General features: G+C 55.1%; 12 protein-coding genes across 12 annotated transcripts; 5 read left to right on the forward strand and 7 right to left on the reverse strand.

Moving 5' to 3' along the window:
* Nucleotides 1-319: 319 nt before the first annotated feature.
* On the forward strand, nt 320-2,690 carry KRP23_6890 (uncharacterized protein; the record flags this gene model as incomplete). Its single annotated transcript, XM_067892134.1, has 4 exons — nt 320-817; nt 895-2,187; nt 2,283-2,385; nt 2,479-2,690. 4 exons carry the CDS (start codon nt 320-322, stop codon nt 2,688-2,690), a joined length of 2,106 nt encoding a protein of 701 aa, XP_067744044.1.
* A 120-nt stretch (nt 2,691-2,810) lies between these two features.
* KRP23_6891 (Acetyl-CoA acetyltransferase) lies at nt 2,811-4,055 on the reverse strand (the record flags this gene model as incomplete). The annotated part of the gene is made up of 1 exon (XM_067892135.1): nt 2,811-4,055. The coding sequence occupies one exon, from the start codon at nt 4,053-4,055 to the stop codon at nt 2,811-2,813; it is 1,245 nt and encodes a 414-aa protein (XP_067744045.1).
* A 302-nt stretch (nt 4,056-4,357) lies between these two features.
* Nucleotides 4,358-5,587, forward strand: KRP23_6892 (Peroxisome assembly protein 12; the record flags this gene model as incomplete). The annotated part of the gene is made up of 2 exons (XM_067892136.1): nt 4,358-4,729; nt 4,805-5,587. 2 exons carry the CDS (start codon nt 4,358-4,360, stop codon nt 5,585-5,587), a joined length of 1,155 nt encoding a protein of 384 aa, XP_067744046.1.
* A 137-nt stretch (nt 5,588-5,724) lies between these two features.
* KRP23_6893 (uncharacterized protein) lies at nt 5,725-6,441 on the forward strand (the record flags this gene model as incomplete). Its single annotated transcript, XM_067892137.1, has 1 exon — nt 5,725-6,441. One exon carries the CDS (start codon nt 5,725-5,727, stop codon nt 6,439-6,441), a length of 717 nt encoding a protein of 238 aa, XP_067744047.1.
* Nucleotides 6,442-6,565: 124 nt separating this feature from the next.
* Nucleotides 6,566-7,618, reverse strand: KRP23_6894 (Protein phosphatase ppm-1.A; the record flags this gene model as incomplete). The annotated part of the gene is made up of 3 exons (XM_067892139.1): nt 6,566-7,247; nt 7,331-7,431; nt 7,508-7,618. The coding sequence occupies 3 exons, from the start codon at nt 7,616-7,618 to the stop codon at nt 6,566-6,568; spliced, it is 894 nt and encodes a 297-aa protein (XP_067744048.1).
* A 200-nt stretch (nt 7,619-7,818) lies between these two features.
* On the reverse strand, nt 7,819-10,410 carry KRP23_6895 (uncharacterized protein; the record flags this gene model as incomplete). Its single annotated transcript, XM_067892140.1, has 1 exon — nt 7,819-10,410. The coding sequence occupies one exon, from the start codon at nt 10,408-10,410 to the stop codon at nt 7,819-7,821; it is 2,592 nt and encodes an 863-aa protein (XP_067744049.1).
* A 2,087-nt stretch (nt 10,411-12,497) lies between these two features.
* On the reverse strand, nt 12,498-15,155 carry KRP23_6896 (uncharacterized protein; the record flags this gene model as incomplete). The annotated part of the gene is made up of 2 exons (XM_067892141.1): nt 12,498-13,032; nt 14,017-15,155. 2 exons carry the CDS (start codon nt 15,153-15,155, stop codon nt 12,498-12,500), a joined length of 1,674 nt encoding a protein of 557 aa, XP_067744050.1.
* A 667-nt stretch (nt 15,156-15,822) lies between these two features.
* KRP23_6897 (uncharacterized protein) lies at nt 15,823-16,524 on the reverse strand (the record flags this gene model as incomplete). Its single annotated transcript, XM_067892142.1, has 1 exon — nt 15,823-16,524. One exon carries the CDS (start codon nt 16,522-16,524, stop codon nt 15,823-15,825), a length of 702 nt encoding a protein of 233 aa, XP_067744051.1.
* A 242-nt stretch (nt 16,525-16,766) lies between these two features.
* Nucleotides 16,767-17,348, reverse strand: KRP23_6898 (Monothiol glutaredoxin-5, mitochondrial; the record flags this gene model as incomplete). The annotated part of the gene is made up of 2 exons (XM_067892143.1): nt 16,767-16,890; nt 16,966-17,348. 2 exons carry the CDS (start codon nt 17,346-17,348, stop codon nt 16,767-16,769), a joined length of 507 nt encoding a protein of 168 aa, XP_067744052.1.
* A 180-nt stretch (nt 17,349-17,528) lies between these two features.
* On the forward strand, nt 17,529-19,434 carry KRP23_6899 (Leukocyte receptor cluster member 8; the record flags this gene model as incomplete). Its single annotated transcript, XM_067892144.1, has 2 exons — nt 17,529-19,180; nt 19,257-19,434. 2 exons carry the CDS (start codon nt 17,529-17,531, stop codon nt 19,432-19,434), a joined length of 1,830 nt encoding a protein of 609 aa, XP_067744053.1.
* Nucleotides 19,435-20,062: 628 nt separating this feature from the next.
* KRP23_6900 (Chorismate synthase) lies at nt 20,063-21,433 on the reverse strand (the record flags this gene model as incomplete). Its single annotated transcript, XM_067892145.1, has 1 exon — nt 20,063-21,433. One exon carries the CDS (start codon nt 21,431-21,433, stop codon nt 20,063-20,065), a length of 1,371 nt encoding a protein of 456 aa, XP_067744054.1.
* Nucleotides 21,434-22,796: 1,363 nt separating this feature from the next.
* On the forward strand, nt 22,797-23,930 carry KRP23_6901 (Phospho-2-dehydro-3-deoxyheptonate aldolase, tyrosine-inhibited; the record flags this gene model as incomplete). Its single annotated transcript, XM_067892146.1, has 1 exon — nt 22,797-23,930. The coding sequence occupies one exon, from the start codon at nt 22,797-22,799 to the stop codon at nt 23,928-23,930; it is 1,134 nt and encodes a 377-aa protein (XP_067744055.1).
* Between the last annotated feature and the right edge of the window lie 132 nt (nt 23,931-24,062).

Raw genomic sequence — 24,062 nt, forward strand, 5'->3', positions numbered from 1 at the left:
TGAGCAGAACGAGGATCGGAGACGCGTGAGTATGCTTGGACAAGACGAAGCGGACGAGGGAGTGAACGATCGGAATGAGTTGACGGATTATTAGTCGTAGCGAAATAGTGGAGTAGGAGATAGCACCTAGGTAGTTTGCAGGCGAAGGAAAGACAAGCGAGAGATGAAAGATGAACGCGGATAATAGCAAAGGCATACAAGGCATGAATATACACTTTTGCTTGCTAAAACCACTTGTACGTCAACTTCAACGCTCTCCAACTGAATCCCAATCGTACCGTCCGCATCTGATCCTATAGCCACACAATTTAAGAGCGTTATGGGCACCGAGTGGGCCGCGGACGAGGAGAATCACTGGCGACGCACGTTCTGCCAGGTGCCGTTCGGCGCCATCTACGCGCACGCGGACAAGGGCAAGCGCAGTCTACAGGGACTGGCAGCCTTCTTCCGGCGCAAGGCGCAGGCGGAGCGCAGCGCAAGCGAACAGCTCCGGGAGCTCCTTTTGGATGAGATCGGGACGCTGGAGGAGCCGGGGACGGGAGTACGGCGCGCGCTGCTGGAGCTGCGCGGCTTCGTGGACGCCAGTTGCAGGCAGCAGCTGCTCATGGCGCAGGTGCTGGACGAGCAGGTCGCGCAGCCGCTCGAGTCGCTGCAAGACGCGTCCGAGACATACATCCAGACGCTGCAGGGCGAGATCCTGAACGCTGATAACGAGTACGAAGAGGCTGCTATATCCCATCGAGAAGCTGCAATGAGACTGCACAGAGCTACGAATGAGCTACGAGAAGCCAGGGACAGACAGAGACTCGCTCTGCATGTAAGAAGAGAAGTTGATGAGGTTTGAGAGGGGTTCTGAGGTCTGATTGGAGTTGTGACTGTGCTTTATGAGGACAGGGCATTGGTGTGCCCGAGTTTGAGCTGCAGAGACTGGCTGCGAAGGTGGCCAAGTGTGGGGAGGAGCAGGCACGAGCAGTGATGGCGAGGGCCAGAGCCAAGACGACGCTGTACAACCGGATTATTTCCAGGGACGAGATGACCATGGCCGTTAGTGTGGCGTATCAGAAGGCGGAGGAAGAGAGACTGGACCAACTCAACGCGAGCTTGCATCGCTTTCTTCATGTGGAGAAGGAGCGGCTGCAGGTCTCGCAGAAAATGCTGGCGTCGCTTGAAACGCACGTGCAGAGTTTGAGCCGTGCAGAGGATATCCAGTTGCTTATTCATAGCCAACGCGACCCAGACAATATGCACTTCCAGGGCAAGGCGCTGGCGCTGTTGGATTGGCAGTGGGGCAAGATGCAGGTGGACCATGTGGCAGCTACTAGACGGCATCCGCTGGGTCTCCTGGAGCGCAGAAGCAGCGCTGAGGATGGCTCATTTGCGTCACCGACTTCATCATCGGCTTCAACATCAACATCAGCTTCTCCGAGGCGGGGGCCCGCTATCAACACAGCCGCAATGGTGTCTGTAGCGCCCTTAGACAGCCCTCACACTGTTCTCACCCAGACCCCAATGAGTGCTGCACTTCACCAGTATTTTGCAGATGATGCAGAACATGGACCAACGTTCAGTGATATCGACGAAACGACCGAAGAACCTCCAAGACCGCCATATAGCGTAAATCGCAGCAAATCCGTCCCAGCGCCGTCGACACAAGTGTCAAGCAATGGCCAAGCAAAAACGTCAGCAGAAGAACTAGTACGCGAGACTTGCAAGACCGCAGAAGGCCGAGCCCTTTTTGTGAAGTGTCTGAATCGGCAGCGAAGTCTAGAAACCAAGGTGAAGGACCAAGCAAGTTTTGAAGCACTCGTCGCTTGCTTCAATGCGTTCCTCGACGAGTGCGTCCGCGAAGACGATATTAAGGCGGCGAAAACTGCAATGATATTGGCCGAAACATTCTACTTCCCCAAAGAACCTCGATCAGGATCAAACGGTGAAAAGCGAGATTCTGCAGACCCAGCACGCAATGGCTGTACGCACAGGGATGATGACGAGGCTGAAGATTTCAGGAGGCGTAGATCCTCTCTATGTGCGGATTGCAGAGACTACACTGAACGTACGAGCGAAGAGCTACTGCAGTATGTGGACGAAGCGCATCCGTTGCTTCACGGCGGAGGGATTGGACGCGGTGCCACACGGACGTATTTGCAGGAAGAGGTGAAGAAGCATGCTATTTGGAAGACGCCCTCGGTAAGTACTCCAGGATTCTTTACGGTTACTTGCTTGGCCTTCTGACATGCACATTTGCTGTATGTGCCACGATCTCATTGCTTGGACCGCGATAGTTTTGGGAAAAAGCGCTTCTGTTAGCGATCGGTGAAGAGCTTCAGCGGACACCTCAGCCTTGTCCGTGGGAAGAGCTGCCGAGTGGCGTGCCCAAGCATGATGGTACGTCTCGGCCTATCGTTGCTTCTGTGGCGAAACAGTTTCGCAAACTAGGCACTAACGAAGCGTGGCTCTGTGTTGTGTACGATGCTCTAGGTCTGCCATCGCGCGAGGAGGCCGTGTGCCGCGTGCACAATATCGTGTTCGGTCAGCTAGGCTCGTTCACGCTGAGTATGCTAGAGTTCGATGTGTCGCTTCCGCAGATTGAGTCATTTGTGGAAACCATGTGCGACGCTCATGAGTTGACGGAAGACCAGCGCTTCCTGCTGCGGAAAAACTTGCAAGAGATATTCGCCACATTGCGGTAATGGCAACATTTTTGTGTTTCCGAGGGTGTGATGCAAATGTACAGGCAGACTGTTGCTTTGCCGTTCATTTGGTTTTTAGTTGTTGCTGTTGTTGAAAGTTAAGACACTTGCGCCTTCCATCTAGTTCAAGCGTTCAATGACCATGGCACCAGCACCACCACCGCCGTTGCAGATGGACGCACAGCCAATAGTGGCATCCTTCTCCTTGAGGATGTGGATCAGCGTACCCACGATGCGCGTGCCAGACATACCGATCGGGTGGCCGATGGCAACGGCGCCACCGTTCACGTTAACGCGGTCGTGCGGGATGTCCATGAGACGCATGTTGGCTAGTGCCACCACGGAGAAGGCCTCGTTGATCTCATGGTAGTCCACGTCCCTTAACTGAAGCCCCGCGTGGTTCAGCGCGAGCGGAACTGCCTTCGAGGGAGCGATCGTGAACTCCACGGGGTCCTGGGCAGCATCAGCAAAGCCGCGGATACGCGCTAGGGGCGTGACGCCCAGCTCTCGAGCCTTGGCCCCAGTCATGAGCACCATCGCAGCAGCGCCATCGTTCAGTGTCGACGCGTTAGCAGCTGTAATCGTGCCGTTCTTCTTGAATGCTGTGCGCAGGCTCGGGATCTTGTCCACCTTAGTGTTGTACATCTCCTCGTCCGTGTCAAAGACATTGGGGGGGCCATGTCGTCCCTTGATACTCACCGGGGTGATCTCCGTCTTGAAGAACCCTCTCTCGCTCGCAGCCATTGCACGGCGGTAGCTCTCGATAGCGAAGGCATCCTGGTCCTCCCGGGAGAAGCCAAAGTCCTCCGCGCACTTTTCTCCGCACATGCCCATGTGCTGGTTGTTGTACGGGTCCCACAGTCCGTCGTGGATCACGCCGTCCACGAGCTCGCCGTTGCCCAGTCGGTAGCCCGCGCGGGCCTTGGGCAGGTAGTGCGGCACGTTAGTCATACTCTCAAAGCCGCCGGCCAGGACGACCTGTTGGCTGCCGCTCAGGAGACTTTGCGACGCGAGTGCCAGCGCCTTCATGCCGGACGCGCACACCTTGTTGACGGTCGTGCATGGGATGAAGTTGGGGAAGCCTGCCTTGAGCACAGACTGGCGTGCGGGTGCCTGGCCGATGCCGGCGCTCACCACGTTGCCCAGGAAGGCCTCCTGGATCTGCGCGGGCTGGATGCCGGCGCGCTTGACGGCCTCGACGTTGGCCACGGCGCCCAGCTCCGGCGCGTGGAGCGGCGCGAACGAGCCGTTGAAGCACGCGACCGGCGTGCGCGCGTAGCTGGCGATCACTACATCCGTGTCGGCCACACCCGTGCTGAAGAGGCGGCGAGAGGACGGCGCGGCGCGGCGCAGCAGCATGGACATGATAGCGACGTGTGCACTACGAGGCGGAACTGGAAGTGGCGGTTGAACAAGGATCGGATGTGGCCCACGTCAATCATCACGATAGGATGCAGCCGGTCTCATCTTCAACATGTATCAATATTTAATACCTGTCAAAGTAAGGAGTATCGATTTCAGAATACGTTTGTTATTGTTTACCTGTAAATTGATACCCTGATCAATTTGATATTTATTTATCTTTCAGATTGGATGACGAAAGGACTTGAAAAGGTTGCACGAAGGTATCGGAGTGCGTTGAAGGAATTGCTTGACCAGTTGACGTCATGCTGTTCCTGGAGCAGACCCAGGGCTTCGCGGGTGATGAGGGCGCGCAGACGGCGGTGGCGTCGCCCTCGCTGTTCGAGCTGCTGATGCAGCAGCGCATGGCTGCAGGCTTCAAGCCGGCGGTGCAGTACCTGGCGCACACGCTGTGCGAGTCGTACCCGAACCTGGCGCTGGCGCTTCCCGTGCGCCGCCTGGACGAGAGCTACGCGCTGCTGCGCTATTGCGTGGAGAGCTACTTTCTGTCACGCTACGACAGCCTGGCTACCGAAAAGTTCTACGGCATGAAGCGCGTGCTGCTGACCGGCGAGAATGGGGAGGCCAAGACGTCTCCGTTAACGCCGAGAGCCAGGAAACTCACAATGCTGTTCGCTGTACGTTGAGGGGGGAAGTAGTACTGTTGGAGATGATTTTGTAATAATGGAGAGTACTGTTGTGTTATGTTGCAGGTAGTGCTGCCGTACTTAAAAGCCAAGCTGGACGCGTACCACAAGGAGACGGCAGAGCAGCTCTCCAGGACGTCGACAGGTGCTGGAGAGCAGAGGATGGGGAACTTTCTGCATCAGCTGCGCGGGTTTGCCTACTTGCGGACACTCAAGAAGGGTCTTGTGGCCACGTACCCGTTCGCGCACTTTGCGTACGAAGGGTCCTTCTTCTTGTACCAGTGGCTGTATCTCTTTGGAGACACTCCGTACTTCTCGCCATTCTTGAGGTGCATGAAGACGGTGCTGGTGCGAGTTACTGCAGACGACGAGTCGGCATTCCGACAGAATGAGACATCCTATCGGGAGAAGCTGATGGAGAGGTTGGGCGGACCAGGTCTGTTCGACAGGATTCGGAGATTGGCGCTTCGCACAACGTGGGCGACACTAGACCACTCGTATGTGTTGCTGATGCTGGGTATCGCTGGCTACAAGTTTGTCGAGTGGATGTATTCGGAAGAGGGAGTAGCAGCCAAGCTGCGACTTACCGGCACGGACGCTCCGATCCCGCCTCCGCCGCTTCCACCACAATTTTCAGGCCATGCGTTGACGCTAGCTACCATGGACTCGTCACTTTGTCCGCTTTGCAAGCAGCAGCGCATCAATCCGGCCATGGCGCCTTCAGGATATGTATTCTGCTATCCGTGCATATACCGACACGTCGAGCAGCACGGAGAGTGCCCCATCACACAAATGAAATGCGAGCCCACCAGCATCGTCAAGATCTATGACGATGCACGAGATCCTTAAGTTTCGCCGGTTAGAGCGCACATGGAGCGGTGGTGGAAAGGTATATTGTAGCAGACAGGTACTGTGCAGACTAGGAGTAACGCCTGACAATCACAAGGGGTATTGGCGTCTTTTGGAGAGCAACACCTGAAGAGTACATGGCTTCGGTAGGGATTTCAACTGAGCTGGAGCAGAAGCTGGTCCAAGCTTGCACGGAGGGGGACCTGGAGGCGTCTCGCACAAGTGTACTAGAACTGCAGACGCGATGCGTAGTATCCGCCGAGCCTGTCCAAGAACTGGTTGGATACGCTTTCTCTTGTGCCGCTGCACACAACCAGGTCGAGATCATGTCGATGCTGCTGTATCCTGCAGGAACCAAGGATAGCGCTTCCACAAACTCCGGCGTGCCTTTGGCCAAGGATATTCATGAGTGCTTGCTGTACGGCATGTGTCGCTGGGAGAAGTATTTTCCTCGCAGACCACGGTTCCAGTGCTGCTACGCCGTACGCTACCTCGCCTACGCTGCGATCGTATGCGTTGAACAGAATTCATTGCTGGCGCTCGAGTTTCTAGTTCAACATCCAACACCACCAACGCCCGCACTGCTTGTGGACACGGATGTGGTACGCTGTTACCAACTTGCGCTGGAGCTGGGCAGTGACTTTCAAGCGCCAGCACCCGAGGCGTATCGTCCAATGCTCATACTACTCTTGCACCGATACTCGATGCTTCTACTGCCTCACGTGGATGGCAAACACGATCCAGATCTGGATGGGTCGGTGGATGGTATCACCCGGGAGCACATGGAGGCTTTGAGCGCAAGCTTGATGTACGAGTACGTCACGAACCCCCAGCTACAGACACCGATCACATAAGACGAGCTCTGGGAAACAGAAGTGTGCGTATGCAGCGAGAAACACAATTACGATAGAATAAAGCAAGAAGACCTGTCGGTAGCACTCAGCTGTGCATGACTTACTTGCCGGCACGAAGGCCCGATTACTTCTTGAAAGCAGCGTCGAAGAGCACGACGATGGCGCTCATGTTGTCGCGACTGCCCTTGGACAAACACTCGTCCAGCAGCATCTCGGAGATGTCCTTGGGGTTCTTGACACCGTTCTTAATCTTGCTGCGGATGAACTTGCGAAGTTGGTCGTTGCTCATGACGTCATAAATGCCGTCGCAGCAGAGCACCAGGAACTCGTCCGCCGGGTCACGACGCTGCACGCGAACGCAGGGCTCCGACGTCACGAGCTGCTGATGCGGCTTGAGCTCGTCATTGCGCTTGAACCACAAGTCGCCGAAGCTCCGCGACACCGCCACACCACCGCACACGCGGCCACGGAACACGGTCCCGCCCGCAGCCACAATCCGCTGCTTCTCGAACTCCAAGTCCGGCTTGTGGTCCACTGACAGCTGCACCACCTCGGGCGTCTTGGCGTTGCTCAAAATGCAGCGCGAGTCGCCCACGTTGGCGCAAACTATGTCCTTGGGCGTGACGATCGCAAAGAGCCCCGTGGAGCCCACTTCATCACTCGAAGTGGCAAACTCCGGGTCCGTCGTCAGCAGCTCGTCAGCGATCATGAAACCCTCACACAGAGCCACCGCCAGCGACTCCGGAGACTTGCAATCCTTCTTGAAAGCTTCAGTAGACGTAATAGCCTCCACGATCTTCTGAGCACTATAGCAACAATAAAAAAAAATCAATTAAACTAGTCAGCACAGTCCACAAACGTATCATAATTTGTGTATTTCGTCACATACATGAACGTGGAGACGGAGGCTCCTCCGTGGCCGTCAAACACAGCGATACACGTGGTGTCCGGCACATCTGGATGCATTGGAATATCCACAATATCCACGTCCTGGTGGAATAACATAATAATGTGTGTGTCAATAGGTTCAGTCCCCTGTGCACTGCGCTTTTGTATGGCGCCATACCTCCATCGTGTCGCGCCATCCTTGCATGCTGGCCTTGCCGATGGACATGCCTGGCGCCGAGAAGCTCTCGGACGTCTTGGTTGTGATGGGTTCCGCGAGGAAACGAGACATCGTTAGCGGCTTGCTTCGAGTAAAAGAAGAAAATGTGCTCTTGAATTATTTGGTAAATTAAAGTTAGTGTAGAATACATAACCACCACCGAATGGGTTCACTTGACTGACTTCAAAGTTGAAGCCAAATGACACATCGGAGACCGTGATTTACTGCAGCGCATATACAAGAGCACTACGTTTATTCAGGATGCAACCCTTTTACATGACGACAGTCATTGCACTGTTGGCTTCACTGTCCAGCTTCTCGTTGAGTACCATCAATGCTGGGAACTGCTGGGCGTGCAGGGATCCTTCCAACACAAAGTCCGCGAGCAACACACGAGCCGTGTCCATATCACTGCGGCAAATGGCCAGGTCACTGGTGCCGCCAAACGTGGCGATGGGGGCGCAGGAGAACACACTTGCGAATCCGCCGGCGAAGCACTCGAGCAGCTTAAAGCGCCGCTCGGTCAGCGCCCATGCTGCTTCGAATGGCGTGTCTGCGTTGCAATCAGCCAAGGCTGCACTGAGTACGGACTCGCGAACAGCGCCACGACGGAGGCCTTGAAGTTCTTGGTCCATAAGATCAATGTCTTCCTCGGGCAGGAAGTTGCGTACCATCGGACCGTAAGTCTGCAGCAGAGCCGCAAATTCATGACCGCTGAGCTGCGCCAGCTCGTGGGGAAGAGTCGGCGGCAGAAATTCGGTCACCTTCGGGTCGTTTGGTCTCCGGCTTGCGCTGGGACTCTGCTCTTCTTTGAGAGCGGTGCTCAGCTCCAACAGCGACTCGATCATGTTGACTCCGCAGATGGCCAAATTCTCTGCGACCAAGTCGACAAAAGGAGCTTCGGTAGTGTTGATGATGTGAATTGATGGCGGGTTGGTCTCCCTGAGGAATGCAACGATATTTGGCTTGCTCAGCGCAAATCGGCCCTTGCGCGACTTGTACATTTTGGCGTTTGCTACGCTAGCCATCAGCGGATCATCCAGAGGTCCCAGCGCATGGAAACCAGCAGCACATACTCTGGACAACGTAGCAACTGCTTCAATTTGATCGGCGATAGTTGCGTGGTTACGGAGCAGCTTGATGAAAGTCTCGTTCACACGAGTGGCCAACCAGTCAACTGCCGCAAAAAACAACCACCACGAGATATCAGGCGCGCTTTGAGGTTTCTCAGTCTCCAAATGCTCGCAAATTATCGCGCGGTGAGCCGCGATCCAATTGGTCTCTCTTCCTAGCCCAATCCATCTTTCCTTAGAGCTGATTGAAGTGCAATTTACCGACAATGGAGGCGGGGTATCCATCCTCGCGAGAAGATCCGGTTGTCGGCGAATGTAGGCAGAAAACTCCTTCAAAACCAAGAGGAAACAGCCACCCTGTAGAGACGAATAGAAGTTTGACACAATACAGTCCAGTTGGTGGCAGCCACTCGACGAGCGGTACACCACGAGACTTCCAGCTTCCTGCTGCAGACGCGCCACAATGTCCAGCACTCGAGCTGGCATTTGTGCATCGCCGTCAGTGGCCACTCCAATCAGCCGTTGCCTCCAATTAGGCAGAACAACATTCAGCACTCTCTCGAGCGTATTAAACATCATCATTTTACACTTGTTCTCGAACGCTGGAATCGAAAGCAGGTGCACGTTGTGGATGGCGCCACTACCATAGACCTTGACTCGAAACTCCAGGTACGACCGCACCGGTGCGTGTTCCATGGACGCTCGCAGTACCAACGAGAAAGCCCAGCATCCACGCAGCAGTCGTGCTATCACGTTTAAGTTCACGGCGATGATCAACCGTACAAACTCGGCCGTCTGTTCTTCGTTGTATTCAGGGCTCCAGTTCTGGTTGCTGCGGAGATGCCTCTCAGTGGCAGTTGCAGCGCTATCGCCCTCCCGACCTCGCCCCCCCACAAGGTCACACAGCAGCATCGGCGCATGCGAGCGGAACGACCTCATCACACTTGAAATCTGTTTAAACGACAGTCCCGCCGCCGCCAGCTCCACCAAGCAGTCAATCTGCGAGCGCGAGTACGCCACCACACGGTACAGTGGGTCCACAACAGTACCCACTAAGTGATACGACTGAAACGTGTTTTCAGGCGGGGACCAGCGTGCCACCGCGTTGGACGTCGGTTCATGGGCGTGGTTCATCAAATGGTGACTCTGTTTCTCAAAGGCATTGTCAACCGTCGGCTCCGTGGATCCAATGGCCATCACCGCCACCAGCTCCACAATGGCCGGTGCCACATCAAAACACCTCTGTCTCTCCTCGCGCGTGGGCTCCACCGCCCACACTTCACCGGGGGCGAGCTCGACCTTCAATTTCTGAGTCTGCGTCTCAAGAGGCACCTGCATCTCGTACGTTCCCCCTTCCGGCAGCGGGAAGAAGAGCTTCTTCTCCTCATTCGTGCACGCCTGATACTTCTGCCAAGTCTCGCAGTGCGACAGCTCGTGGTGTTGCTGATACTGGTCCGTCCGGAACGAGTTGCGGAAGTACTTGATGTTTTTAGTGGAGCGCCGCTGTTTGTCTGGCCGCTGCTCGCGTCCAAAGTGTTGACAGAACCGGCAAACCACGAGCGTCACGTCGCCTGACGCTTCGTCCCGTGCTACGGGCGTCAGACCATATTTGAGTTCGTGGGACTTGAGGAAGCGCAGGAATCGCTTGCGGTTCAGCGGCTTGGCAGGCGCTTCGGGGGTTGCTATGTCCTTGCGGCGCTTCTTGGGGTCGGGGCCGGACGCGGCTTGGGTATTGGGGGAACGGTGAGCGGGTGGCGGAGGCTGGCGGCCCTGGCGCGAAGGCGTCGCCATCGTGGTGGTTGATGTGTCAGACACTAAACGTTTCTAACTGGAATAGAAAAATACAAAATAACGAGCAGGAGGGGTTCTATTTGCTTGCCAAGATAATCTTGGTCGTTTTGACCGTGGCGCTCGTTCCGAGATGACTTCCCAAGTTCTAGACACATAAATTGTCTTTCATTGCGGGAAGAGCCTTGCACGAAAGATTCTTTTGCAAAGGGTGCTGTCACTTGAGAAGGATCGAGCAGTTAAATCTTTTTGGCGGCGAGTTCGGTGGTCTAGCTCTGTCCTTTGTATCGCCATTCAACCAGGAATGGCAGGAATGTGTTCCTCACGTTTGCATGCTCTGGATTGGCGATATTTCATTCGATTTCTGCATTACTTAGCATCCCGTCGGCCGGACATACGCCGCGCAGTGCTGCAGTGGCCGCCAAGGGCAACCAAATCGCCAACGTTGACCGTAACGTGGCGTTGGATGGCACCGATGACCCCTTCATGCAAGGACCTGCCCTGGCCGTGCCGTCACTGTATTACACTAAGCTGGCAGCTCAGATAACCTACTCGGTAACTCTCGCCGGAAGGACATCTTGGGCGGACTGACTGCGGCAAGGCCGTACAACATCGTGGAGAGCTTCAAAGCTGGGTATGCCTCACTCGAGAAGGCTGGAGTCATTCCGACCCCACAAGCACATGATAATAGTGATGAAATGTTCGGCGAAATGAGAGCCACACCACGAAAGTGGGAGTGGACCGATCCGCCCAGTCGCTCTTCGCAACGTGCCTGTGCGTGAGCAGTGCGATGCACCGAACATCCGAAGTGCCATCCAGAGGCACAGGGTGTTTGTGGAGGATTTCTCGGCTGTTGGACAGTTTACGGCCCCCCAGGGTAGCAGCAATGAAAAATACCCCAAATGTAGTCGGGTTCTTTTGCAACACGCAAAACGCGGTCTGCTGTTGCCTTTGGCGATCAGAATTATCGACATGGGACTCATATACACGAAGAAAGACTTGGAAACAGGTGAGACGGGATCGTGTAGTCACAGTTTTTTTACTCCGGTCTTCGTGGGAAAAGTAATTGTACATCACAGCAGGACTATACGGAGCTACCTGGTTGTGCCACGAAGCTCGCCCATTCGTGAAATGGTGCCTCACAACATTCTGGAGACGAGGTTGGTCACGATCTTAGTGAGGATATCAAACTCTCGGGACGAGAAAGGCACGTCCCGCAACTTCGAACAACAAAAAGCCCATATCTGTAGTTCTGTGTCAGTTTTGAATAGCTTTCAATGAAGGGTAGTAGGTGTGGTAGTAGGACACGCCTTGTGCCTACCTCCATGATTCACATATCGGCTTCTGGGTAGATATTTCAGCTCACGATTCTTGATGTAAGCAGGGTAGTCCTCCACTTGAATAGGAATGCAGGTGTGTCTGCACAAAGTGCATCGTTTGCCTGAAGCTTTTAACTCGGATGAATCCAGTGCCATTTTGGCCAGCTGCCACTCACCTGTTTCCAGTTGTATCGTTCATGGTTGGTGGGTTCTACGGCAGATCCCTTTATCTGTGACGCTTCTGCAAGTCTATATAGTGCGTTTCCCTTCGTAGATGAAGAAGTTCTCAAGGACCCTGTTTACAAGCTCCACCTCGCGATGAAATTGGTGGAGGCATTCATCAATTAGTCTGGGGCTTGCGAAGTGTATCCGATGGCCCATTTCAAACCATCCCAAGCACCGTGGTACGCGTTCATTTGAGCAAGAAGCAGCGAAGTCGAGCTCATGCGCTTTTGCAAATATATTTCCTTTACTAGTTATCTCAGTGCGGCATTCATATGAATAAATGGAATTCGCTGCCGCAGGTCGTTTCAATGTGCTCTGCTCCTTCGGATATGCTGCTTGGGAAAACGAGCTGCGATGACATGCCGCTCATTCCGACACCGCTTTCATCGATCACCAGAATATCCAAATGAGCCGAGGTCTCGTGGCTTTGATATTCCCACATGGGTCAACATCTCAGGAACTTTGTCTAGTGCGCTGATAGTAGGATACCATACGGGTCTCATTTGCTGTGTGGCAGACGACGAAAGCTTTTGAGTGTATTGATGGCTATATTGCTCTATACACAGATGATGTAGGGAGCATTTCAAGCTGGCCTAATGCTGCGATGCGGACTGCTAATCCACTATCGTCGGAAGAGCCCTGGAGTAAACAGAATCGACCGTCGAGTTTCTGGCCTTGTCTCCATGAGCGGCGCGTGCTTCGTTCCGAATCCTCTTTCTTGCTGTCTGGCACGTCTTCATGTAGAGCAAGAAATCCATCGCCTCTGTTGAGTGTCTCTTCCTGACCGCTGTGCGGTTTGACATCTTCAAAACTCTCAACCATCACGTCCAGATCGTCATCTTGGTTCGCGTACGAACTGTAGCTCGCGTCTGCCTCCTCGCGCTCTTCCTCTTCATCCGTGTCATACGGTACGATACCAGAGCCCAATCCCGCCGCTTCTTCCATTCGGTCTTCATCATAGACTTCGCTATCTGCACTCTCATCGCCCTCGCTGATGTTTTCCTCCTCCCAGCTCGTTCTACCCTGTGGGAATTCTCGTGCATGCTCTTCAGGAGAATCTACCTCCGCGTCTACTTTATCGCTTCCTTTGACAACATTATCATTAGATGCATGCTCCAGTGCCGGAAAAACAATCACTTCTTGACCAAATAAGTCCACGTCCAGCTGAAGGCGCGTCAACAACTCCTTCGCAAAGGTGTGTTGGTCGCTAATACCCTCTCGAGAGGTGCTTTTACTGGACAAAACCTCGAGCCTTTCCAAGAAAGCAGTGATGTTGTCCGGTAAAAGCCTCCTGCACGAGGATCGACCCGAGTTTGAGTTGAAAACGCTAACGACGAGGCCACGATCGACATCCCGAATTGATTGTCGTTGACTTCGCTGCTGAAACCACGAGTCGCTTGTGCTTTCGGCATTGTCGAGCGCAACCTCAGCCAGAAGATACGTATTCCTCCAGACCAGGCCGGACTGGAACAAAATCGTAGAGCGTATCGACTGAGTGAGCAATTGCGACGTTGAGTGTGGAAGTTGCTGCCTTAGTCGTTTTCTCTCCAGACTTGTTGTCCCCACTGGTCGACTGGGGCACGGTTGAAGTAGCGTGTTCACGTGAGCATTGACAATTAGCTCATTTCGTAGTGAGTTATCACCACTAGGAACTGCGATGATGTGGAGATGCCGAAGAGCAGTGATAACCACTCTATCCACGCTAAGTATTTGATTCTGATCCCGACACGAATCGAAAAGGATGCTGTATAGTTCATCGACACTCACGTCCACTTTGAGCGTCGAAGGAGAGGGAAAGCTTGACTCTGACAAAGGCGACGTGCATCGCGAAGGGGGTAAACCCTCTGTAATGTGAAAACGTATCATGAGTCCAGTAGTGGTGGATTTCCCACTTGCCGGGTAGCTTGTGGGAGGGCACGTAGACGCAAATACGTGGCGTTTCCGCTTGCTGCCGATGAGACGAGAGCTCGAGCCATGATTGCTTGGTATTTCATCACTCTCCGTCTCTCCTAACTCGACAGCTTGATGCAAGCAAAACGCCACAAGGGTCGGTGATGCGTCGAACCGCATCGCTTGTTCACTTTTCCGCTCAACACTTGGAGTGAGGAATATCATTTCGCCTTGATCCGTGCCAAGCAAGGCAAAGTTAATGTGGTCGCATATGTTGCGTGCAATCTCCTGCATTGACAGATTCGTTCCAGCCGCGGCTGCCGTCTCGGCGGCTAATGATGACGAGCTGCTTTTATCCAGAAGTTCGTGGGTCATCTCCTTAGTGATACTCAGTTTGTACTCGCATTTGAGTTCCCGATGATACGCGAAGACGTCAAAGCCGTAAGGGTTGGCAACACCATCTCCACAAAATACTGTCAGCACGAGATATGTGCCGCCCACAAAGCGTCCTGTCTTCAGCAATTGGTACTTCGCATCGCCCGAAACTTCATTCTCTGCTTGCTTCCCGTGAAGGTCCCCGATAAACTTTGTTGCGGCAATCGCTGTAGAGCTCCGGTATGGCAGACCACGCCCCATCCTGTTTTCCGTGAAGTCTTCATCCCTAGGACTATTGGGGCAGGAGTTTCGACCGCTTGGAGATGGCAACAGTGTGTTGTTCACACCTGAGCTGAAGTCGCTTGCCCCACCAGCATTCAAGACACTGTGAGGCGACGAGATTGGAGGTAGAGATGGATGCTGTGGCATTGCCTTTCGAAGCGATCGGAAGGCTGGGGACATATTGAGCTGTAATTTCTTTGGAGATGTCGGGATCGACTTGATCGGGTGGGCAACCACTGGGATACTTGGTAGAGTCTCTGCACGAGGTGATGGTTTGAGAAAGCTTGAGCGTCTAGGAGAAGGGCCGAAGCAGCTTCGGGTATCGTCTCCAGCGTTGTGGTGCTTGTGCCCAAGCTTTGGTGAAGTTAGCGAGTCCACTGAAACTGGAAACTCACTGATGGACGAAAGGTACGACAGATTCTGTTGCCATTCGCGCTGTAGATCATCGTTGCGGTAATGCGAGACGCTTTTTCGGATACGGTCGACTACGTCTGCGTTGTCAGCTTTGATTTCCTTCAGCCGTCTAGCACGAAATGACGCGTTCATTGATATCTTCCTCGAACCAGCAGGAGGTGGCGCGAGCTTGTTGGCAGGGTGTTTGGCAGGCACGACACTGCCTAAACCAGGAATGGGAGCTACTTCCCGGAACTCGTCCATTTTCGCCAATGAGCTCTGAAACTCGTCTAGCTGGTTCTGCTGTGAAGTGCTAGCGCATTGAACGCCACCGTCCAAAATTAATATGTCGGTGCTCCCCTCACAGATTTGCTGCTCTACATCCCTCAATGGTCCTGAATTTGCCAAGGATGTGCCGGCACTCAACGGCGGCTCTCCCCCCACAGACGAAAAGCTTCCCGTCATGGATCGTGCCGGTCTCAGACGAAAAGAGGTAGATGATCGTGACACAGCTGGCTTGGGGATCTTGCCGCACAGGTACGATTTAACACCATCGATTTTCTTTCGGTGAAGCTCCTGAGCTTTTTCCACTTCTCGAGTTCGGCAGATATTACTGCTCGATCTCTCAGCACGATGCATCCTGCTTCGCCCTCGATGTGCCTGGTCACCAAGACGCGTGAGTTGACCAGTTCAGAAGACGTAGGTCTACACAACCTTTCCCATCAAGCGTTGTTATCGTTCAGAAAACTAGAGCGCAGCAATGCCTCCCTCTCAAATTTGTGCCTAGAGCGCTCGACATAAATACATGTTGAATGCAGTGCATGCAACCAATTCCAGCTGCGTAAGAATAGCTCGTCTAAGTGCAAGCTGTCTGCCGCAAATACTTCATTAGGACCATGTGGGGTTGGCTGCATCAATTGACGAGCATTAATCAGCTGGCGACACCAGCTTCGTCCGCGAAATAGCGGTCTTCTGCATCTCGCTGCATTTCGTCGAAGTCGTCCAGGGTCTCATCAGCGTCGATCTCTGCATAGTTCACGTACTCAGCATCTTCCCCATTTAGGAACCTGGTACTCATAATCTCGACGAGTTGTTGGCGCCGTTCGTCCATACTGTGGACCGTCGGATCCTCCTCGTCATCTTCTTCCTCCTCTTCCTCTTCAACGGTAACTTCTTCATACAAGCGCTGCAGTCGACTCTGTTCCTGCTTCTCGTCCTCAGTCCTGAATGGCCCCCAAGTTTCTTGCTCCGCCACCCGTCGAGCTTCCATTTCGCTGCGTTGGCAAGTGTCCATCAGGAAGGAGGATAATGTCTTCTCCCCGGGTGGGGCGCCGCTCTCTAGGCCGCGATACTGCCCCAGATAGAAGTGGAAGAGTGCAGGACTGCGTTGCTGCATCATCGCATCCGAGAAGTACCGGTCCTCCTGAGCCGTCTCCTCCAGTAGCTGCTGCAGTCTCCGGTAGCGTCGGTTCTTCACGACTGCAGTGCGCCCATCTCGACCAGCAGCGCGACCAGCAGCGCGACCAGCATCACGCTCAGCTCGTGCCTGCGCCATTGACGTGGAGTTGTCGCCCGACGGCAGCTCCAGAGACGCCATGTAGACGTCCAACGAGTCCACTTCCTCCCCACTCATATTCCGGTGATGCGAAGACCTCGATTTGCGTCCAGTCCAAAGTGTCCCATTCGGGCGGGCGTTGGCGAGTGAAGGCAACGCAATGCAAGGAACAAAACACGAAGCAGCGTATGGTTACATTGCTATTCCATTGAGTATGTTCATGGCAGCAACTCGTACACTAGGAAATTGATTCATGAGCTAGACATCTCACTACCTCACCACCCTCTTCTCTTTACTCCATCCCAATAGCTCGTCTGTGTCTAGTTCTTCTTGAATTCCGCCAGCAGCTCTGCCAGCTCGCCCGACTTGCTCATGTCCGTGATGATGTCGCAGCCGCCCACGAACTCGCCCTTCACGTAGAGCTGCGGGATGGTCGGCCATTGGCTACATCAACCACCAACACAAGTCAGTACACTATCTCCCCTTGTCTATCACCTCCTACCGGTAGCAGCTACGTACGAGAACTCCTTGACGCCTTCGCGGATCTCCGGGTGGTCCAGCACGTTGACGCTGTCGAAGCTCACGCCCTGCGCGTGCAAAATGCGCACCACCTGCATACTGAAGCCGCACTGCGGGGCCGAGGGCGTTCCCTTCATGTAGAGCATCACCGGGTACGTCTGCACGTGGCTCTCGATCATCTTGAGGATCTCGTCCTTCTCCGAGGACTTGGCGGCGTGGAACTGCGGCTGGAAGTCCGAGTGCGAGTCGTCCTCGCTCTTGGCGGAGAACAGGCGGCGCGACGCAATCGAAGGAGCGACGTACTGCATGGTACGCGCAGCAACCGCGCGCTGGCTGCCGCGCACGGCGCCGCGGGCAACTCGGCGGACAATCGTCGTCATCATCTTGCAAGGCTTGGAATTGTGGGGGTTTGCACCATCGAGTCGTCCGTTCAATATCATTGGATTAAACTGGGCATTATCCACCAATGAAACACACGTCACTTTTCTGAACCTCTGTCACTCAAACGGAGTTCTTTCCCCCCACCGTCCAGAATTACAACTAACGCTCCTGGAAGGAGGAAGATGACGTCCAACCCGCCGCACGTGGCCACGCAGAGCGGAGGTCTGGCCGCCAAACAGGCTGCAGCCGCCGCCGCCGCGCGCTTCGCCGGCTACTCGTCGTTCTACGCGTCGCCGTCTAACGTTCCCGCGCCTTCTCAGACGCCGCAGTTCTTCCCGCACGGAGCTCCGCCGCCGCCTCGCCCCGGCATGTTCAACGGGCCTCCTCGCGGGCCACCGCCCCCACGACCCCCACATTTAACGACCAACTTCGGCCGTCCCCCGCCGCAGTTCGCGTTCAATGGCCGCGGACCGCCGCATCTGATGCGGCCGCCGCCCCGTAGCCAGGCGCCGTCTCCTCCCTCCACGTCCCAATGGCAATGGAGCAGTGGTCAGGCCTCGGCCCCGCCCCCTGTGAGATTTAATATCAGTCCTGCAGCTCGTGGCCCGCCCCCCAGAAACTTTACGGGGCCTCCTGGAGCCTTTGCAGAGCCGATGCCGACGCCCACTGCTGCTGCTTCACCCATGGGAGGCAACGCCAAGTGGCCCGATACGTTGCATAACTATGTGAAGCGGGCGTTCGCTCGCTGCAAGGGCGCGGCAGACCAGGCCATTACCCAGAACTCGCTCAAAGAGATGATCACCAACGCCATCATGGCCAACAATTTGTGGACCAGGAACTGGGCGGCCGAGCCGCTGCCAGTGCTCGTGGGAGACATGCCGACAGCGGCCATGCAGTCCAAGATCGGCATGGGGGGACCCATGGCAGGGGCGGGCCATAGGGTTGCTTCTTCACCTAGTAGCAGTAGTTTTCAGCCGAATCAGGCTTTCGTTCCGTTCAAAGAGCCCTCTGCCAAGAAGAACAAGAAGAACAAGAGGAAACATGACGGTTTTGAGATTGGCGACGCTGACCTGCACCGCAAGAATCAGAGGAGACAGCGATTCCATATGACCCAGCAGGAACTCAAGAGTTTGGTGACGCCTGAGGTGGATACCAAGAAACTACAGGTACTGACGCTGGACGGAGACCTGGACCTCGCAGCCATGGTCATTAAAGGTACTAGTCAGACCGTTGAAAAGGAATACTTGCGATTAACCTCTCCCCCGCATCCGTCGACGGTACGACCCGAACCAGTGCTGCACAAGGCGCTGGAACTCGTCAAGTCGAAGTGGAAGAAGGGTGACCACGATTATATTTATGCCTGTAGCCAGCTCAAGTCCATCCGCCAGGACTGCACAGTACAGCATATCAAGAACGAGTTTACGGTATCTGTGTACGAAGCCCACGCGCGGGTGGCACTCGAGTCCGGTGATATCAACGAGTTCAACCAGTGCCAGACGCAGCTACACGAGCTGTATGAGAAACTGATTCCAGGCGAGGCGCTGGAGTTCCTCGCGTACCGCATTTTGTATTGTGTGTACGTGTCTCTGCAGTCGAAGAAGGGTGACTCGAATGCAGGGCAGCTTGGCATGTATCACGTGCTGGGCATGGTAACACCCAAGCTGCGCGGCGATCCGGCGATCGCTCACGCTCTGGCCGTGCGCCAGGCGGTTGCTATGAATGATTACCATCGTTTTTTCAAACTCTATGTAGATGCTCCGAATATGGCAGGTTACCTGATGGACGTGATGGTCCCCGCGATCCGACTTGGCGCACTTCGAGCAATGTGCAAAGCGTAAGTTGAGCGACGTTATCTATCTCCCTATCTGGTGTTTGCTTCTAACATTTTCTGTGTGGTCTGTTTGTTGTAGTTATCGACCAACTATCTCAGTCCAGTATATTCGAGACGAGCTCAAGCTTGTAGGCAAGGAAGGAAAAGCGTTCATTCGTCAGTCTGGCCTTGCCTTCATGAAGGGGGACAAGACACGCGTGGACACCAAGGCCTCGAATATCGTCTGGGTGCTGAGCAATCAGTCTTCGCTTATTTAGCTTGTTGCTAGCGTGCGCCATCGACGGAACGATGAAGGATCATGTTGTCTTGAGAGGAAATACGCTGGGGATACCGTTGAGCGGCAGGGGCAAGCATTTCGTTGTCGTGTTTACTGCGTCAAGCATCGATAGGTGAACTGCTTGCCATGATAAAAGCATGTCCGTCGCATCTCTCCGCCTCTTCATTGCGAAGGGAGTTCACGTGAGAGTCTCAAATGTACGCCAAGCGTGTCGACCGATCAATTCACAAGGTTGGGTGCGGAGAGAGCAAGGCTGGATGTTGCTGGCGCAGCGATCGAGACGAGGTTAAAGGGAGGGAAGTGGAGAGCACCAACTATCGCAGCTGCGTATCTCCACGCAGCGTTGTGAAAAGCTTGCTTGTGTAGCTAGAGGTGAGGTAGCCAAGCTGTGGTGTGCTGTGCAACACGATCACGACTCAAGCTACTACTGCACTGCTAGCAAGAAGTACTCTACAGAAAAGGAGAGGGGCATGCATCTTGCATAACTATGATAATGAAAACTGCTTTTGAATTCGCTCGAGGAGCTTTATCTATGTTGTATCTACGCAGAAGAACTCGCTTTCGCGGCGAGGTTGCCTCGTACGTGCGTTACTACCGCCACTGCCTTCTTACAGCTTGCGCTTCTTCTGGGCGGGCTCATCCTGCTTGCTGCCATCACGAGCGAGCTGGATCATGGCGGCATCGGCGATGGCGAGCGCTGCCATGGACTCCACAAGAGGCACGACGCGAGGCAGCACACACGGGTCGTGGCGGCCCTTGGCCTCCAGGACAGTGTCCTTGCCGTCATAGTCGACAGTAGGCTGCGCACGACCGATGGTCGACACGGGCTTGATGGCCACACGGAAGTAGATGTCGGCGCCGCTCGTGATACCGCCTAGCACACCACCAGCGTCGTTCTTGGTCACGCCCAGCTTCTCCGGGTGCGACGAGTCCGAACCCGCACAGAAGGGATCGTTGTGCTCCGAGCCGCGCTTGCTGGTGCCCGAGAAACCCGAGCCGATCTCGAAGCCCTTGGTAGCTGGGATGGACATCATGGCGTGCGCCAGCACGGCCTGCATCTTGTCGAAGCACGGCTCGCCCAGGCCCACAGGCGCGTTGCGGATCACGCACGTGACGACTCCGCCGGTGGAGTCCTCGTCCGCCTTCATGGTGCGAACGACGGTGGACATGGCGCAAGCCGACGGCGGGTGCGGGCAACGCACGGGGATCAGGTCGTCCGTAAGCCACGCGTCCAGGTTCTCCGGGGCAGACACAACGCCACCGTTGCGGTTGTACACGATCTTCTCCGCGTCGATGTAGGCGGGCGTCGTGAGGTCGTCCCCGGCCTTGACGAACTCGGCGTCGTACGCCTTGTCGTTCTCGAGCTGCTCGGCCGCGTCGTTCACCTTGGTCCACTTGGCAGGGTCGCGCAGGATGCGGATGGAGCCGATCGTGTCCACATCCTCGCGGGTGTAGACGGCCTTCTTGGGGTCGTTAAGTAGCTCGCGTGGCATGTCGACCGTGCCGATGGAGCTCACCCAGCACACGATGGACGTGCCGAACTGCTGCTTGAGCCATTTCTCGGCCACGGCGCCAGATGCCACGCGGCCAATAGTCTCCCGGGCGCTGGCGCGGCCGCCGCCGCTGCTGGCGCGCGTGCCGTACTTCATCTGGTACGTGTAGTCGGCGTGGCCCGGGCGGGGCACGGCGTCCATCTCCTTGTAATCCTTGGGGCGCACGTTCTCATTGGGCACGAAGAGCGCCAGCGGCGTACCGAGCGTGAAGCCCTTCTCAGTGCCGCTCATGATGGTCACCAGGTCCTTCTCGTCGCGAGGGGTCGTGAGCTTGCTCTGGCCGGGGCGGCGGCGCGTGAGCTGTGGCTGGATGTCAGCCTCCGTGAGCGCAAGCGACGGGGGCACGCCGTCCACGATGCAGCCCACGCCCTTGCAGTGCGACTCGCCAAAGGTTGTGACGCGGAAGAAGCGGCCAAAGGTGCTCATTGTGTGTGGTAGGTTGAGGCGGCGGCGGCTACGTGTGCGCACGCGAGCGGATTCTGAAGTGACGAGCACCGCTAATTGCTCAAACACGAAATGACTGACGTACGTCCCGGGGATCGGCCCCGCGATATCTGATGTGCCTCATAGAGAGTATCTATCAACAATAGAATACTTGTTAAATAGATACATTAGTAGTTAAAATAGTTCTATGTACTGATGACCTGTTACCTCTAATATTATCATTTTGTAGTTCGTGTCTTTACCGCAATTGTGACCCGGAGCTACTATTTAGTAACCCCGGGCCACTGCTCGAAAGGTGGCTACATCTTCTGCGGTCATGCCATAAAACCATCATGGGGGAGTTTTAATGCGCGCTGCACAATATGAACGCGAGACTAGGCCCTTAGTTGCATCCAGACAACTTGTATCTAAAGGTTGCGAGTCTAACTAAGCTACCAAGAGGGCAATCACTTGTGATATAATGACATTTGCCGAATTCTGAAAGCTCTGACTCAGTATTTAATAATACAAACGGCATTTTAAGGTTGCGAACGTTTCCGAGACGTACACGATGAAACAAACGTTAGCCGAGCACTGGTAACCAATCAAAGTCTGGCTGAATCGCTTCGTGAACGCGACTGCTACGTACTACGTAGTAGTTTTTCTTTCTGTTGGGCCAATAGGCCGCAGCAGGCGTCGTTTCCGGCGTGATTCAAACACCCCGCAAGCAAAAGGCAGCAGGATTTGCTCGAAAAAGTATACTCACGGCGGGACTTGAACCCGCAATCTCTGCCTTAGGAGGGCAGCGCCGTATCCATTGGGCCACGCGAGCTGCATGATAAATTTGTACTTTTTGAGTACTCTGCACAGAACCGAGCTGTATCAGAGCACCAGAATTCAAACCTGTGAATGCCTCTGCCAGAAACCTTAGTGCACGCACTCGGCCAACGTACCATCAACAGCTCCACGCAGCAGTTTCGGTGCACGAAGCAGCTCGATCGCCGCGATGACGGATCCCTCCTTCGACCATTTTCAATGTCCATCATACCAGTACTTTTAAGTACTGATTTTCATGGATCGCTGCCATCGGCACCTCAGACGCATTTCCAGGCGTACCCCCCTAGGTGAGGTAGATACCGGTCAACCTCAATGAGAGTTGCTTGTAGCGGCAAAATCTCGATCTGTTCTCCTCCAAGAATCTCAAACAGCAAAAACACTCGCACTTAACTGTAGCGATTTATCCCCCCGGGGGCACTGTCAACCAAACACTGGTGGACATTTTCTTGTGGTGACGCTGTCAAACCGCACATCGAAGTTGTCATTCCTGAATTTGCCTCGTGCCTGTCAAGTCGATCCAACTGTCATCATGCCGAGCACACAGCCGCACCCCGAGCCCGAGACTGAGCCCGCTCACAAGCGCCAGCGCCTGGGAGACCGCAACGTGCTGGCCATCAAACCGCTGGTGCCGCCCGCCTGCGTGTTGGAGGAGCTGCCCGTGACCCCCGAGGTGCACGAGCTCGTGGACGCCACGCGCGACGCCGTGTCTCGCGTCCTGCACGGCCAGGACGACCGCCTCGTGGTGATTGTGGGCCCGTGCTCCATCCACGACGTGGACGCCGCCATGGACTACGCCAAACGCCTTAAGGTGCTGGCCGACGAACTGGACGGCGAGCTGCTGGTCATCATGCGCACGTACTTCGAGAAGCCCCGCACCACCGTCGGCTGGAAGGGCCTGATCAACGACCCGGACCTGGACCAGTCCTTCAATATCAACAAGGGCATCAGAATTGCCCGCAAGCTGCTGCTGGACGTGAACGCCCTGGGAGTGCCCGTGAGCCTCGAATTCCTGGACACCATCTCGCCGCAATTCACCTCCGACCTCATTTCGTGGGGAGCCATCGGTGCGCGCACTACCGAGTCGCAGCTGCACCGTGAGCTCACCAGTGGTCTGTCGATGCCGGTGGGCTTCAAGAACGGCACCGGTGGCAACGCCAAGGTGGCGGTAGACGCTGCTGTGGCGTCATCGCAGCCCCACAACTTCTTGGGTCTGAACGAGCATGGCTTGGCGTCCATCGTGCGCACCAAGGGTAACAAGGACTGCCACGTGATCCTGCGTGGAGGATCGAGCGGCCCCAACTACGAGCAAAAGTTCATTGACGAGGCTGCGGATCTGCTGGTTAAGGCCAAGCAACCTTCCAAGATCATGGTGGACTGCTCGCACGGCAACTCTCGCAAGCTGCACGCCAACCAGCCCAAGGTGGCCAGCTACTTGGCCGGTATTGTGGTAGAGGGCAACACTAACGTAATGGGCGTCATGATCGAGTCGAACATTGTCGAAGGCAACCAGTCGCTCGGCGACGACCCGTCCAAGCTCGTCTACGGCAAGAGCATCACGGACGCGTGCATCAACTGGGACGACACGGTGACCGTACTAAAGGAGCTCGCCGCCGCGGTTACGAAGCGCCGCAAACGCGCCGCTGCGAACCCGACCGTCAACTAGTTTGTCAGATATCTAATGCGTTCACCAATATAAACCCTTGCTAGACATTCAGATGCGTTGTAGCTTAGTGGAAATCGTGCCGCAGGAAAAGAGAAATGGCAAGTTGGACTTCAACCATTTTCACAGCATAAT

Source organism: Phytophthora ramorum (assembly GCF_020800215.1).
Source record: "Phytophthora ramorum isolate Pr-102 chromosome Unknown Phyram_PR-102_s0006, whole genome shotgun sequence".
In the NCBI taxonomy this organism is placed as follows: Eukaryota; Oomycota; class Peronosporomycetes; order Peronosporales; family Peronosporaceae; genus Phytophthora; species Phytophthora ramorum.